Source organism: Conger conger, chromosome 7, assembly GCF_963514075.1.
Source record: "Conger conger chromosome 7, fConCon1.1, whole genome shotgun sequence".
NCBI lineage: Eukaryota > Metazoa > Chordata > Actinopteri > Anguilliformes > Congridae > Conger > Conger conger.
In genome coordinates this window covers 31022169-31035623 of record NC_083766.1, presented here as the reverse complement: position 1 = coordinate 31035623, position 13455 = coordinate 31022169, and the positions used below count along the sequence as shown (strand labels likewise).

Below are 13455 nucleotides of genomic sequence, written 5' to 3'. Positions count from 1 at the left end.
CTACATAAACTTGTAATGGAAAGCACAGGCAGTCATTTAAATTGTGTATGAAAAGTATAGACCGGTAACGGCGGGAGATTTGAATGTGGCAGCTTTTTACAGACAAGTATGTTGGTAATCATGATTCAGTGTTAAATTGTATAATTCACAATAGAAATGTTGATCGCCAGATGTCTTTGTTCCTTTTGAATATCCAGCCTTGGTCATGCTGATACGCATGTTTGTTTATAATCAACAGAGCCTTGAGAATCACTTAATTTTAAGAAAAGCATTGTTTCTCGTTTTATGCTATGCGCCTAATTCCAGTTTCTTTAAACGTGCCCAAGATACTCACGCCTGTTTCAATCGAGTTCATTTCGACTTCATTTCGAACTCAATTATTCTTCCAACCTGGCCTCACAATGTGGTAAAACGCAAAGATGTCCTAAAATTAATGGCAGTTTATTCGCATTATTACTAGTCTGCATGATAGCCCAAATGGTATTAAGACATTTAGGCTAAACTGGGGAACGGTTTAACACTGAACGGCAATGTGGAATTGCAAGATATACTCGATCTGCTTTGCAACAGGCTTTGGGTATGTGACATATGTCCCGTTACCAAATGACGGTACAATACCGCCCCCTGCTGCATTGGCTTCAAACTCAAATCAAGGAGTGCACGGCATCTGCTTTTGGTACGTTTGAAGTGTTAAAATAGCCATTAATTGGCTAGTCTGCATCTCATTTTCAAGACCCAAGCTGAGTTGAGAACCAGCAGACCCCCCCCCCCCCCCCCCCCCCCTTTTTTTTTTTTTTTTTTTAAAAGGCATGCAGTCTGAAATGTTGAAGCTTCTGCCACTCCTTTCCAAACATGAGTGCTACAGTGAACCTACAGACCATTACACTCATTACATGTCATTTGGTTGATGCTTTTATCCAAAGTGATTTAATGGATTCGACTACGCAGGAGACAATCCTCCCCTGGAGCAATGCAGGGCTAGGGGCCTTGCTCAAGGGCCCCAACGGCAGTTATTGTGGCTACACCAGAGATCGAACCACCGATCCTTGTGGGTCCCAGTCATGTACCGTAACCGCTATGCTACAGGCCACCCTCGTCATTGTACTCTTCACCTTTACCCTTTCATATGAAAAATGGGAATCCTAGGCATGTTGCAGATTACGACAATTTGTAATCCATATGATCCATTATGCATTTTACCATCAAGTCTGCATATCAAATACTACAGTTCTACATTTCACATGTGGCTAAGCACTGCATGACATTTAAGCAGTGGCTGTACACATCCAAGATTTCGGCAAGGAAAGTATGCAATCCTTCTACGAGAGTTTTGGTAATGCACATGAGGATTACCCATTCTGTACAATAGGCATGCATATATAAATTTAACAAGCAGGTCAACATGTACACAAAGTGATTGTTCACTTGTAACAGATGTAATATGCAATACAGGTCTAGGTCAGTGAAGTTGGAAAGATCAGGAATCAACTGAAGTGGTTGCTCAAACACTCAATAATCACAGATTGTTGCAGATAATTAACAAATTTAATGAATTTGCATACAGTCCATTTACAGATGCCCACAGTGGAAACGTAGGCAGAGGAAAGTCAGCTGAAGAAAATTCCTTCTGAGGTCAGACATCCTGAAACGAGAACACAAGTCAAATATGCAAATGAGTCCAGTCAATCAACGGAAGGTTAACTTGGTTTACCAGTGAACAAATTGACCCCCCAATGTCTTCAGAAAACCGAAAGTCACCACTGAACAATCTGCCGGTAATTCCAGCTTTTCAGTTTAGGTTTCATCATTAAACCAAAGGAGATCTTTCATGCGAATCAAATAAGCAAGTCATTTCGAACTATGCGACTGAACATACCTTGAACGGATATCCGGATCACCTCTGAAATGAGAAGGCGCGTCGTTAGAATTTGTGAACGGCAAGGACGCCACTAGCTAGCAAGATTAGCCAGAGTAGCCACAATAGGTACATGCGTTCAGAAAACCGAGTATCACCACTGAACAATCTGCCGGTAATTCCAGCTTTTCAGTTTAGGTTTCATCATTAAACCAAAGGAGATCTTTCATGTGAATCAAATAAGCAAGTCATTTCTAACTATGCGACTGTGAACATACCTTGAATGGATATCCGGATCACCTCTGAAATGAGAAGGCGCGTCGTTAGAATTTGTAAACTGCAAGGACGCCACTAGCTAGCAAGATTAGCCAGAGTAGCCAATATAGGTACATGCGTTCAGGAAACCGAGTATCACCACCGAACAATCTGCCGGTAATTCCAGCTATTTTCAGTTTGGCTTCATCATTTCACAGGACCATTAACGTGGAATGAAAGGGAAACTCAGTCTTAAGACAAGGACACGAACTTACATGCAATGTCTTGACTGCGATCTTTTGTTTCGGAGACGTCAGACATCAGTTAAGATCTGAAAATGAATTTCAGAAGCAATTAGTCATTGTTTAAAGTCTATTAACGACATGCCTACCATCATTAACCCCATTGTCGCTCAGAAAATTTGAATGAAATCGTCAGTTATCGCATCGGACGGCACTTCCTATTCAAGGTTCTCATCACGGCGACAGAACAGCAACGTTACCAACAATCACATATTAGGCCTCGCTCACTGCAGGCCTCATTCACGTTTCAAAGCACACAGGCGCGCATACGGTCCAGCAGGTAAAAAGCAATCAAATTAACCTAGGTAGCTGCGTCATGCAACTAGAAGAGAAAATCGTTATGTTGGTAACTAACGTTAGCTACCCGTAGTGATTTAACGTTACATTTCATAGGAACGATGTTAGAAGTTACTGCTTCGTTCAGACCAGAGTTAATGGTTAAGATATACACCCAAGGCGAATTATGTTGTATTGCACACCTTACGAGTTACCCATCCAAAATGTATACAAAATACTTGTTTTATATACGCATATGCAACGACTTACCCAAAAGTGATCAGAAAATAACGTTACAGCCAAGTTGACTCATCACGCCGACTCCATGACGATTGGTCAGCTTACTCGGGAAACTGACAAATTCATTGCAGTTTCACACATAACTAGCTAGCTACGTAGTTTCCCATTCAAATTATACAGTGTATATATTGCAAACACATTAACGACACAACCAATTCGCCCACCGCGATCATGTTCGCATTCATCTGTACCTATATTCTCTACTTCCATAACTGCACAACTACCAGGCCGGAAAAGAGAACGCCTCGTGCTCCCAAACGTATTTATAGCCAGAGAGGAAGAAGCGGATAGGCGGAGCATGTTTCAATGAATGACGTAGTTCACAATTTCTGTTGATAGGGTGTACGTAAACAACACGATTGGGGAGAAATAAAACTATTTATCACTTGGTCTGAACTCTGGTTTTCTTGATTGTCATTTGCCTCCAGACGGACACCAAGAAGGACAGACTGCAATCCAAGGATCACAAAGAAAAAATAATTTCTGAAGCTGGCGAACTGGGAGATGAAGTGCATTTCTTCATAATAATCGTCATCATTGTTACTAATGGCAATGTGATCCTCACAGTCAGAGCAACACACAATGCGGTGCTTGAAATGCCAGTAATATAACTTTTTACAGGAAAAAGTGTTTAAAAAAATCATGTGACCACTTTTTTGTCAACACAAAAAAATATTGTGTAATTGGAACAAGAATGCTTTTTATGTACTGCCTCATCGCAGCAGGTAACAGCATCATCATCCAGCTACAGGAAGATGGCCACAAACTGCCTTGCTGCCTCATGTCGCCAGTAGGTGGTAGCAAAACTCTGTGGATCTGTAAAAAATAAAAAAGCCTTCAGACAGTGCAGAGGCACTGGCATCACTACAGATGAATGCAGGGACAGTAAATATAAATGTTGGCGTGGCTCATCACAAAAATGCTAATAACCCAGAAATGATTCAATAGAAATGAATGCAATTTGGTGGTTATGTTGCCACTCTCATCAAACTTGGCACTCTCAGTCAAACTTTGCAAAATTGAATCACATAGTGCAATAAATTAAATAAATTCATAAAAAATCACTTGCCATTTAGAGTTGTTAAATATGCTGGACTGATCAATATCCTCACCTGGAACAACTATAAATACATTTTATTTTGCCAACCTCTTTGTTACAGCCACCCTGCTCTATGCTGCTCATTCTGATATTGCTTCACAGGTACCTAGTGGGTTCCAGGTTGTTGGCACGATTGGGAGCACCTGAGGCCAGATGTTAAAATGTGCCTGTCTCCAGTCTGAGGGAGGGTACTCTCTTCCCACATACCTGTTGGTTCTTTTTGCGTTTGCAGCACACAACATTGCTTCACTATACTTTTCATACATCCACTCACTATTGATGCAACTGACTCCACACTCCACATTTGTTTCTTTAGTTAACTGGTTATTTAAAATAAATTTGATCTTGTTTTAAAAAAAATGGGAATTGGTCTTCATTTTGGAAACGCTCTTATCCAATTTGTCCCCAGTTTTAGCCTAACCACAGAAAGAGACATATAGAACTTGGCACAGTGGTACAGGGTACCTCCCAATGCCAGCTGAGTGATTTTGGAACTGATTGACCACTTGTTAGGTGGCGCATTACTGGCTGTGTGATTGGACCCCGTGTTATCGCTGCTTGCAGCTATATTTCTTCTTGAGCCTGCTCTGCTGTCCATACGTTTCAACATGATGGATTTGCGAGACGTTCTGGGTAAGTGGGTCTTCCAAATAAATGGCCTGCATAATAACAGCAGGGAGACCCGGTCTGGTCACTCTCATCCTAAATCACCCGCGCCACACTTGGCACTAGGCGCTACCCATCTCTAGGTGATCTCAGCAAACCAAGGAGACATGTACTGTGCCAGATGGAAAAAGTCCTGCGTATTGCATTGTATTCCAAATATCTATAGTGTGGGGAACATTTCAATGACACTGACACAGTTTATGGAACCCATGGCCATTCTTTTTATTGGTGGGAGGTGGGGGGTAAAGCTGCACACAGTAAAATGGCTTTTTCAATGAATAACTGAAGAGAGAAAGAGAAATGCATACAATAGATGTAGAGACCTAACAAGGATAGAGCAAGGTTCTAATTCCAGTTCAAAAACAGTTAATTGCCCAAGAGGGTAAACCCAGGGAAATATGGGGCAGAGTCACACAGACCAGGGCTGAGATCAAGGTAGGCCAGCATCCTCTGTTTCTGAGGCTAAGCCAGGGCTCCCATTGGGTCCCAGGCATCAAGTATCTTGGCCGACTGTCTCATCACTGCCAGGACGTCATCTGAGACATACTTCTTGTCCACCACAACCTCAAATACATATTCTGAGAACCAATCATCTGACATGGCCAGATAACCTGTGGGGAAGGAGAGGGGAATCATTATGGCAACATCCACAAACTGATAAGGTACATCAACCAGGCTTGCCACCTATAATACGGAACACACATAGATACGGTGCGCTCCAGAATGATCGGCACCCTTGATAAAACAAGATAGATTTATTTCAGTACTTTTACTCTGAGGTTTCCATGTTTATATTAATATAATTTAAGTGTCAAAATGATTGGCACCCCTAACAATTATTGTAAATAAAAAAAAGTGAAACTGGCAACAATCATTCAATGGTCAAAGTCACTTCGATCAAATTTTTTCCCTATTCTGGTGGTTGATGTGAACATTCACTGAAGCTCCTGACCCATATCTACATGATTGCATGCATTGCACTGCTGCCACACAATTGGCTGATTAGATAGTCGGATGAATAAGTAGGTGCAATAAAGTAAAAATGTTCCTAATAAAGTGCTTGGTGAATGCATATACAAAACATAAATATAGCATTATTCTCTAGAACATTCCATGCTGCCAGAGCAGGTGAAGAGAGGGAAAATGAGCCCCATATAAGTACAGTACAATGAGACGGAGCTCCCTGGGCCTCGGCCCTTCACCTCACCTTGGCTCCCTGCTGCTTTTCCCCAGGAGTTCTCCACTCTCCACTTCTTGTATTCTTTTTCTTTGCCATCCTGAGGGAGAGAGGGTAGGAAGAGAAAGAAGAACGAGAGAGCACAAGAGAGAACAGAGAGAAGGGAGAGGGCAAGAAAGTGGGAGAGAGGGCGCAATGGGAGAAAGAAGAAAGAACAGCAAGAAGGAGGAAGATGGATAAAGTGAGAGAGGGACAGAGAAGGAAACAGTGTCAGTTGGCCCCCGCAGCACGGTGGACAGGCCTCGTTGTGGATTCAACCATATTGTTGGGGAACCATTGTTCAGTTTTTCAGTAATTTGCTCAGTTATGGTGATGTGGGGGGGGTTCTGCTCATTACCTTTTCAGTAAAACCACTGAGGATCATGGCGTGGGTCATTAAAGAGTCTCCGTATATCAGCCTCTCTGCCTTGTTCATTGACTTCCAGGGAACATCAAACAACAGCTCTTGGTCATACCTGGGAACCGGCAATCAGAGAAGAATCAGAGAGAGAAAAAAAAAGGGACGCGGTCTAGACACGTCCAAACAGGACTCATGCGCACACTGTCATGAAGGCAACACATTTACTCAGACAACAGAACAGAGAAACATGCACAGGTGAGGTGCAGCTGAAAGCAGATTAAAATATTATCTATTCAAAAATGTTGAAAAGTTGAAAAAATTACTTTTTAAGACAGGCGAATATCAGATTGGCTCACAAAAGATAATGACAGATGGATACTCACACGTTCATGTCATTGATGCCCAGTTTGCCTAAAGACTGCTTCCCCACATCACAGCCGAACCACACTGCCTGCAGGAGAGAACACGCGTCACACATACACTTCAAACTAAATTACACCGGTGCCTCTGCCACCTAGTTCTTTTACTGTTTGTCTGTGAGATTGTTTGTGGGTGTTGTCTGTGTGTATGTGTTCTCCGAGGCAATCTCCCTGCCCCTGGAAGACACCAGAGGATCCATATCTAGAATCCGTTACAGGCTGCACCATTGGCTCCTCATGCATCATCTGTTTCCACTTGACTTCATTAGTCATGCAAGTCTCAGCATGATTCCTTTTGTTTGCCAGATTGTCTCTGAGCTATAGTAGTTTCTTGTGTTTGTGACCTTTGTGCCTAGCCATTTTGAGCTGGGAATGTTTGCCTTGCCGTTGCCTGTACCTCTGTCTCCTTTGTCAGTTTGGGATTTTTTGTACAGTTTTTTGCTTTGCCCTTTGTCTGGGCATATGTCTTAATATAATGAAAACATGTCTGTCATTGAGTCCGATCCCTCCGCACCTGACACTGGGGAGATAAAGGGACGACCATAGCAGCCTAAGAACCATCAGTCAAATGCAATGCTTATACATGGACTGCCCAGACCACACATACACACTGCACGTGTACACACACACACACACACACACACACACACACACACAAACACAAACACAAACAAGAGTAGACACACAGATATGAACACACAGTAATACACAAAAACACACATATTTATAATCATATCCATATGAACACACATACTCATACCCATATGAACACACACACTCATACTCATACCCATATGAACACACACACTCATACCCATACCCATATGAGCACACACACTCATACCCATACCCATATGAACACACACACTCATTCTCATACCCGTATAAACACACACACTCATACTCATACCCATATGAACACACACACTCATACCCATACCCATATGAACACACACACTCATACCCATACCCATATGAACACACACACTCATACTCATACCCATATGAACACACACACTCATACCCATACCCATATGAACACACACACTCATACCCATACCCATATGAACACACACACTCATACTCATACCCATATGAACACACACACTCATACTCATACCCATATGAACACACACACTCATACCCATACCCATATGAACACACACACTCATACCCATACCCATATGAACACACACACCTGTCCGTTCTTGATGGACTCGGCTGCAGCGTCCTTCATCACCTCTATGGGCTGGTTGTTGTACAAAGTTGTACGGCCTTTCACCATGTTCCCCAGGAACTCCACAGAGTACAACTTCTTATAGGGGTTCTGGGGCCTGGGGTCATTCACCAGACAGATCTACCGTGGGCACGGAGGGACAATCAGAGTCAGCTCAAATCCAGCCACACTGGGGGTACTCAGAGGAAGAGAGGAGCCGTATCTGATACCGTGGTGTTTTAAGCACGCCCTACCTTTTCCGACACGTCAACGAGGGGCTTCACTTCATCCCTGTAGAACTCATAGGGTGTGAGAGGCCCGATTCGCCTATATGTGTCAACGACCTTCTCTCTGTACTCGAAGCTGATCGTCTCAGGGGGAGTGCCCAGGCACATGCTGACCACGCGGTACACCTGAAAATTGTATTACTTTTTATTTGGCAGACGCATTCAGTGACTTATTTATATGTACTATATTGTAATCTCTATTGAAAAATGCATTGAAACATTTAGAAATATTGTTGCTTTGATCTCAGCAGTAGGACATTTTAATATAATCAACTGAATGTATAAAGCATGAATGAAAATATAGTTGAGAGTGCCTCCCAATAGTGAATTGCATTATTCAGTATGTTATAGTATACTTTTAAATACTTGTAAATACAGTATATGGTTGTTGCGTAAAGGTTAACACATAGCATACACATACAGTGGACAGTACTTACAGCCCCCATCATGGTGTTAATTTCCTCGTTCAGCGTGTCATCATCTTCATTACTCTCCACCATCTTCCTCAGTTTCAGACAGTTTTCCCTCAGCTGAAACATACAACCATGTTAAAGCACCACTGTGACCAATGAATGCAGCACTCACCGGTCTGCCAGATACCTTTGCAGAATCACATCCTTAGAAACAGGAAATGTAAGATGTTTAGGAAGGCTTTTCATTAGTATATTTATCATGGATTTCATATCAGTTTCTCATTGTACTTTGCTCATTGTTACATTTTTATTTAGACCTAGTCTGCTTTGGCTTTTGTCAGAGTGTTATTTATTTTTTACTTCCAGGTTTATTTCTTCTTATATTTGTGCCTCTTTTCCCATGGCACCATGGGCAAGAACTCACAAATTCAGGTCACTGACTCAGTCACTGACTCAGTCATTCACTCAGTCACTGACTCAGTCAGTCACTCAGTCACTGACTCAGTCAGTCACTCAGTCACTGACTCAGTCAGTCACTCAGTCACTGACTCAGTTAGTCACTCAGGGGCGCTGCTTCAGTGGTTGTTAACCCCTGTTGGTGTTCCTCAAATTTTTATGCACACAGAGGGTATAGAGCCTCTATTAAATCACTTACCCACATTTTCACTAACCCACTCTTCCATTAAAGTGTGAATATGCCATTTGCAATATGCAATTTAAAGTACATTTTCATGAAGTGTGTGATGTTGGCAATCCAACCCACCATGTGTGAGAGTATGTCATTCATTTGTTTGGAGCTTTCAGAGTTGTAAGACTCAGGGAAGCATTGCTTTGGGACGACTCCATATTTTTCTGCCAATGGAAAAAACATAGAAAAGAAAAACACCTTAACAATGACTTATGAATTCACACTGGATAGAACTGATTCATTCTCATTAAAATCACTTGAATTTAACCTGAAGTGTCAAATTAATAAGTGTCAAGTTCTAATCCCAGTGTACCCACAATAAGATCCGCACAGCCGTTGGGCCCTTGAGCAAGGCCCTTAACCCTGCATTGCTCCAGGGGAGGATTGTCTCCTGCTTAGTCTAATCAACTGTACGTTGCTCTGGATAAGAGCGTCTGCTAAATGCCAATAATGTAATGTAATGTAATAACGGAGTAGGGGGTGTGGCTGGGAAAGGGGGCTGGTAGGAAGGACACCAGTGCGGGTGCTCACCGATGAGGTTGACCAGCATGTCCCATTGGCCCCCGTCATTGGTAGGATTGGACAGCAGGAACTGGACCAGCCGCCCGTCCACTGGCTCGTCCCGCTGTGCTGTCTCAACATACGCCTTCAACATGTAGTTGCACCTTTCCACCTGGAGAAGACCGTGACAGTTAAGATGGAAACATCCATCCATCCATCCATCCATCCATTATCTGAACCCGCTTATCCTGATCAGGGTCGCAGGGGGGCTGGAGCCTATCCCAGCATACATTGGGCGAAAGGCAGGAATACACCCTGGACAGGTCGCCAGTCCATCGCAGGGCACGCACACCATTCACTCACACACTCACACACTCATACCTACGGGCAATTTAGACTCTCCAATCAGCCTAACATGCATGTCTTTGGACTGTGGGAGGAAACCGGAGTACCCGGAGGAAACCCACGCAGACACGGGGAGAACATGCAAACTCCGTACAGAGAGGCCCCGGCCGACAGGGATTCAAACCCAGGACCTCCTTGCTGTGAGGCGGCAGTGCTACCCACTGCACCATCCGTGCCGCCCAAGATGGAAACAGGAAAATAGTTTTAAAAAATCAATAAATGAAAATAGAGGGCAAGTATGTATATCAGGTAAAGGGGCAACAAAAACAAGGGAGTGAAATTAGAGAAAATGAGAGAAACTGGAGCTTTAAAACGAGAGGGAGCCTAGAAGACCACTGCTACGCACAATGCAAACAGAAAGCTCAGAGGGCATAGTCGGACCCCTTACATAAAAATAACTTTTAGCTTGGGTACAATGAAGCACACACCAGTACTACAGATGGGTAAGAGAGAAACCAGAATACTAACAGATTCAGACAGGCATGTTCAGAGTCATCAAACAAAAATACAAATAGCCAAAGGAAAGACATTACGAAGGGAAGGAGAGTAATTATTGTCAATCGTAAATATAACAGTGATGCCATGCAAAGAGCTATATTCACAAAATAATAATAGAAATAAAACATAAAGAGCACATTGGGACCTATAGCGAAAAAAAGTGAGAAAATGTGACCTTACCTTGTCCCAGAAGAAGAGGTAGGACTGGCTGAACTCAAACTTGTCGATGTTCTTTTTTTCCATAAATGGAAGGCGCATCATATTGAGACATGAGAAGATCCAGCATCTTCCTAAAGTGGGGGGAAAAAGAATAACAGGGAATTACAGTCAATATTATTACTTGTGAGAGTGAGCGAATGAGTGTGGGGAAAATAGCCCTATCTCTGATTACAGTGAGAAACAGGTTCATTTATTCTGTACAGGTGCATTAAGCTGTGAAAGCCCAAGTCTGTCAGTAAATTGCAGGTCTAGATAGACTGCACTGCCTCCTCTGATGCATCCTGATGTTCTGAAATGTGAAAAGATCTCGACCGAAAAACTGCATAGGCCTAATGTGCGTGTGTGTGTGTCACCGCCATGGTATGATACAAAAGCATGCAAAAATTGGGCCTCATTTAACAGAAGCAGCTGCGTTTGCATGAGCAAAGGGTTGCACAACTTTAAAACCTTTGAATATAAAGCTCAATATGCAAGCAGGACAGCAGGTCATTTTGAATATACTGTTAGGTGATGTTATATAGTAGTTGCTTGACATTGATTGTTATTCCAGTGTCATACAAATATCAACTGTATGTACTTCAGGTTGTTTGTAATAGACGTTGGCATTAAAAGTAGTAGAACCTGAACCCAAACCTAAACCTGATCCCCATCTTGAGAAAGGCTTTGCCAAAATGTTGGCTCAGACATGGTAGTTAATTGATCTATGAATACATAAATGAAACCCGTTTTTTGTGTGTGCCCCTGATAATAGTGTTTCTTCAGTTGTCACACATGTGACACCATATACAAAATGTCATCTACACTTCTGGTTTCTATATCATCAACTAGCATAGGAATCGTGTTGAATTTCTAAAGCCATACTGTTGTTTAGGCTGCACCATTCTGGAGACTTGAGACTTGACTCGGACTCTAGCTCAGAGACTTGAGACATTTGATGACTTTGCGAACAAGTCTGACTGTACCTGATGCGAGCTGGTTGGTGATGGGCTTTGCCTCCGGAGGAACGGTGTGCTCGAACACATGATTTGTGTCTCGTACCGTCGTCCTGTCCAGGCAAACCTGCAGCGGGTCTACAGTGGTGCAGACATCCTGGGCCAACCTGCAGTGCTTACTTTCTTGGAAACTCTTTTTAAACTCACAGATCGTATCCCAATTCAGGCCCGGCGCAGCTGGGGCAACAACTTGAGGAACAGCCGGAATAATAGCTGGAACAACAGCGAGTTCACACATCAACATTTCCATAAAAAAAACAGGTGGGAGGATGAAAGGGGAAACTGAGGACTTAGGGGCAGGGAGGGAGAGAGAAAGAGAGAGGGGAAGACAAAGAGAGAGGGAGAGAGAAAGAGAGAGGGGGGAGAGACAAGGATTGGGAGGTGAGAGAGCTGGAGAAGTAATTACATATTTGACCCAGGTCTGATTGAAGTCGTTGAAAAAAGTTGAATGTAAAGGAACTGTGTATCACCAGTTGTTTATGTCAGAATTATAGGCCTAATTTAGACATGCCTGGATGAGAATATTACATTTGATTTGCCAATGGGTCAGTAGTTTCAGTGTGCATGCCAATAACTTAAAACAACCAGTGACCCAGATGGCTAGTGAAAAACTGACCTGTATATCAATCCCTGAATTATCATCTCACAAGGTTCAAATGTTGTCTCGCAACTCATAAATGTTAGTTATTAACATTATTATAAATATATATATATATATATATATATATGCAAGTTCCAATTTAATGAACTGGTGAAAGAAATTGAGTGATTCATCCAAGCATCAAAATAGATTTGGTATTTAAAGTTTGAAGTTACTTAGCTAGTGAAATGTGAGCAGAATGTAAATATTTCATACCAGATTGTTCCATTGTTCCAAAGAAGATTGGTCTTGGTCTTTAACTGATAAAAGTCACCTGGTCTGATCTAGGACAGTGTCCCAATTTTATGCTGCACAGGCAGTGTGTCCGATCCTTGTCCCGGAGAGAGGCAAAGTTGCACGGTGAACCAGGCCAATATATCCAGTCCACAAGAGTGGTCACTCCCACAAAAACCCCCTTAAACTATTCAGGCCCAACCCCTGAGCAGTGTTGCCTGATTGGGCGGATCCTGCCAGAGGGATATTTTATGTCTATTATATAATTAGGCTGGGAAATTGCTTTGGGCAGATTGTCATAATTTGAGCATTTTTGTCATATCGGGTAGCATTTTTTAAATGTATTCCTGCTCCTTGTCATGCCTCTTCCTCAAACCCCATGTCTGCACGTTTATGAATACACCGTGCCCATTCTCATATGCTTAACCTGCTATATCTAAGCTTTACTGTTGCATAGACTACCTTGTCTTTTATCTTTGAATACATGATACTAAGCATGGAAAATATGGACATAAACATAAACTCCAACATGCCAACAATTAAACGGATTTAACAAAAATCAAGGTTTCATATTGGCACACCCTGGTTTAGTACTTGGTGCATCTGTCTCTGG

The 13455-nt window shown here is 42.5% G+C and overlaps 1 protein-coding gene, 1 long non-coding RNA gene and 4 other non-coding genes across 6 annotated transcripts; all 6 read right to left on the bottom strand.

Annotated features, from left to right (window-relative positions):
• Window positions 1–1523: 1523 nt before the first annotated feature.
• On the bottom strand, window positions 1524–3235 carry LOC133133688 (uncharacterized). Its single transcript, XR_009709202.1, has 5 exons — window positions 2959–3235; window positions 2386–2441; window positions 2134–2157; window positions 1877–1900; window positions 1524–1642 (listed from the first exon to the last, which is right to left on the bottom strand). It is a non-coding gene; the product is annotated as an uncharacterized LOC133133688 (long non-coding RNA).
• On the bottom strand, window positions 1738–1810 carry LOC133134150 (small nucleolar RNA SNORD65). The gene has a single exon (XR_009709268.1). It is a non-coding gene; the product is annotated as a small nucleolar RNA SNORD65 (small nucleolar RNA).
• Window positions 1993–2065, bottom strand: LOC133134153 (small nucleolar RNA SNORD65). The gene has a single exon (XR_009709270.1). It is a non-coding gene; the product is annotated as a small nucleolar RNA SNORD65 (small nucleolar RNA).
• LOC133134152 (small nucleolar RNA SNORD65) lies at window positions 2250–2323 on the bottom strand. Its single transcript, XR_009709269.1, has one exon. It is a non-coding gene; the product is annotated as a small nucleolar RNA SNORD65 (small nucleolar RNA).
• On the bottom strand, window positions 2521–2594 carry LOC133134138 (small nucleolar RNA SNORD49). Its single transcript, XR_009709256.1, has one exon. It is a non-coding gene; the product is annotated as a small nucleolar RNA SNORD49 (small nucleolar RNA).
• Window positions 3236–4950: 1715 nt separating the features above from the next.
• LOC133133696 (bleomycin hydrolase-like) lies at window positions 4951–12984 on the bottom strand. The gene is made up of 12 exons (XM_061249850.1): window positions 12825–12984; window positions 11939–12181; window positions 10938–11047; window positions 9885–10026; window positions 9429–9517; window positions 8690–8782; window positions 8220–8378; window positions 7948–8106; window positions 6714–6781; window positions 6328–6445; window positions 5961–6030; window positions 4951–5364 (listed from the first exon to the last, which is right to left on the bottom strand). Exons 1-12 carry the CDS (start codon window positions 12835–12837, stop codon window positions 5216–5218), a joined length of 1413 nt encoding a protein of 470 aa, XP_061105834.1. The 5' UTR covers window positions 12838–12984; the 3' UTR covers window positions 4951–5215.
• Between the last annotated feature and the right edge of the window lie 471 nt (window positions 12985–13455).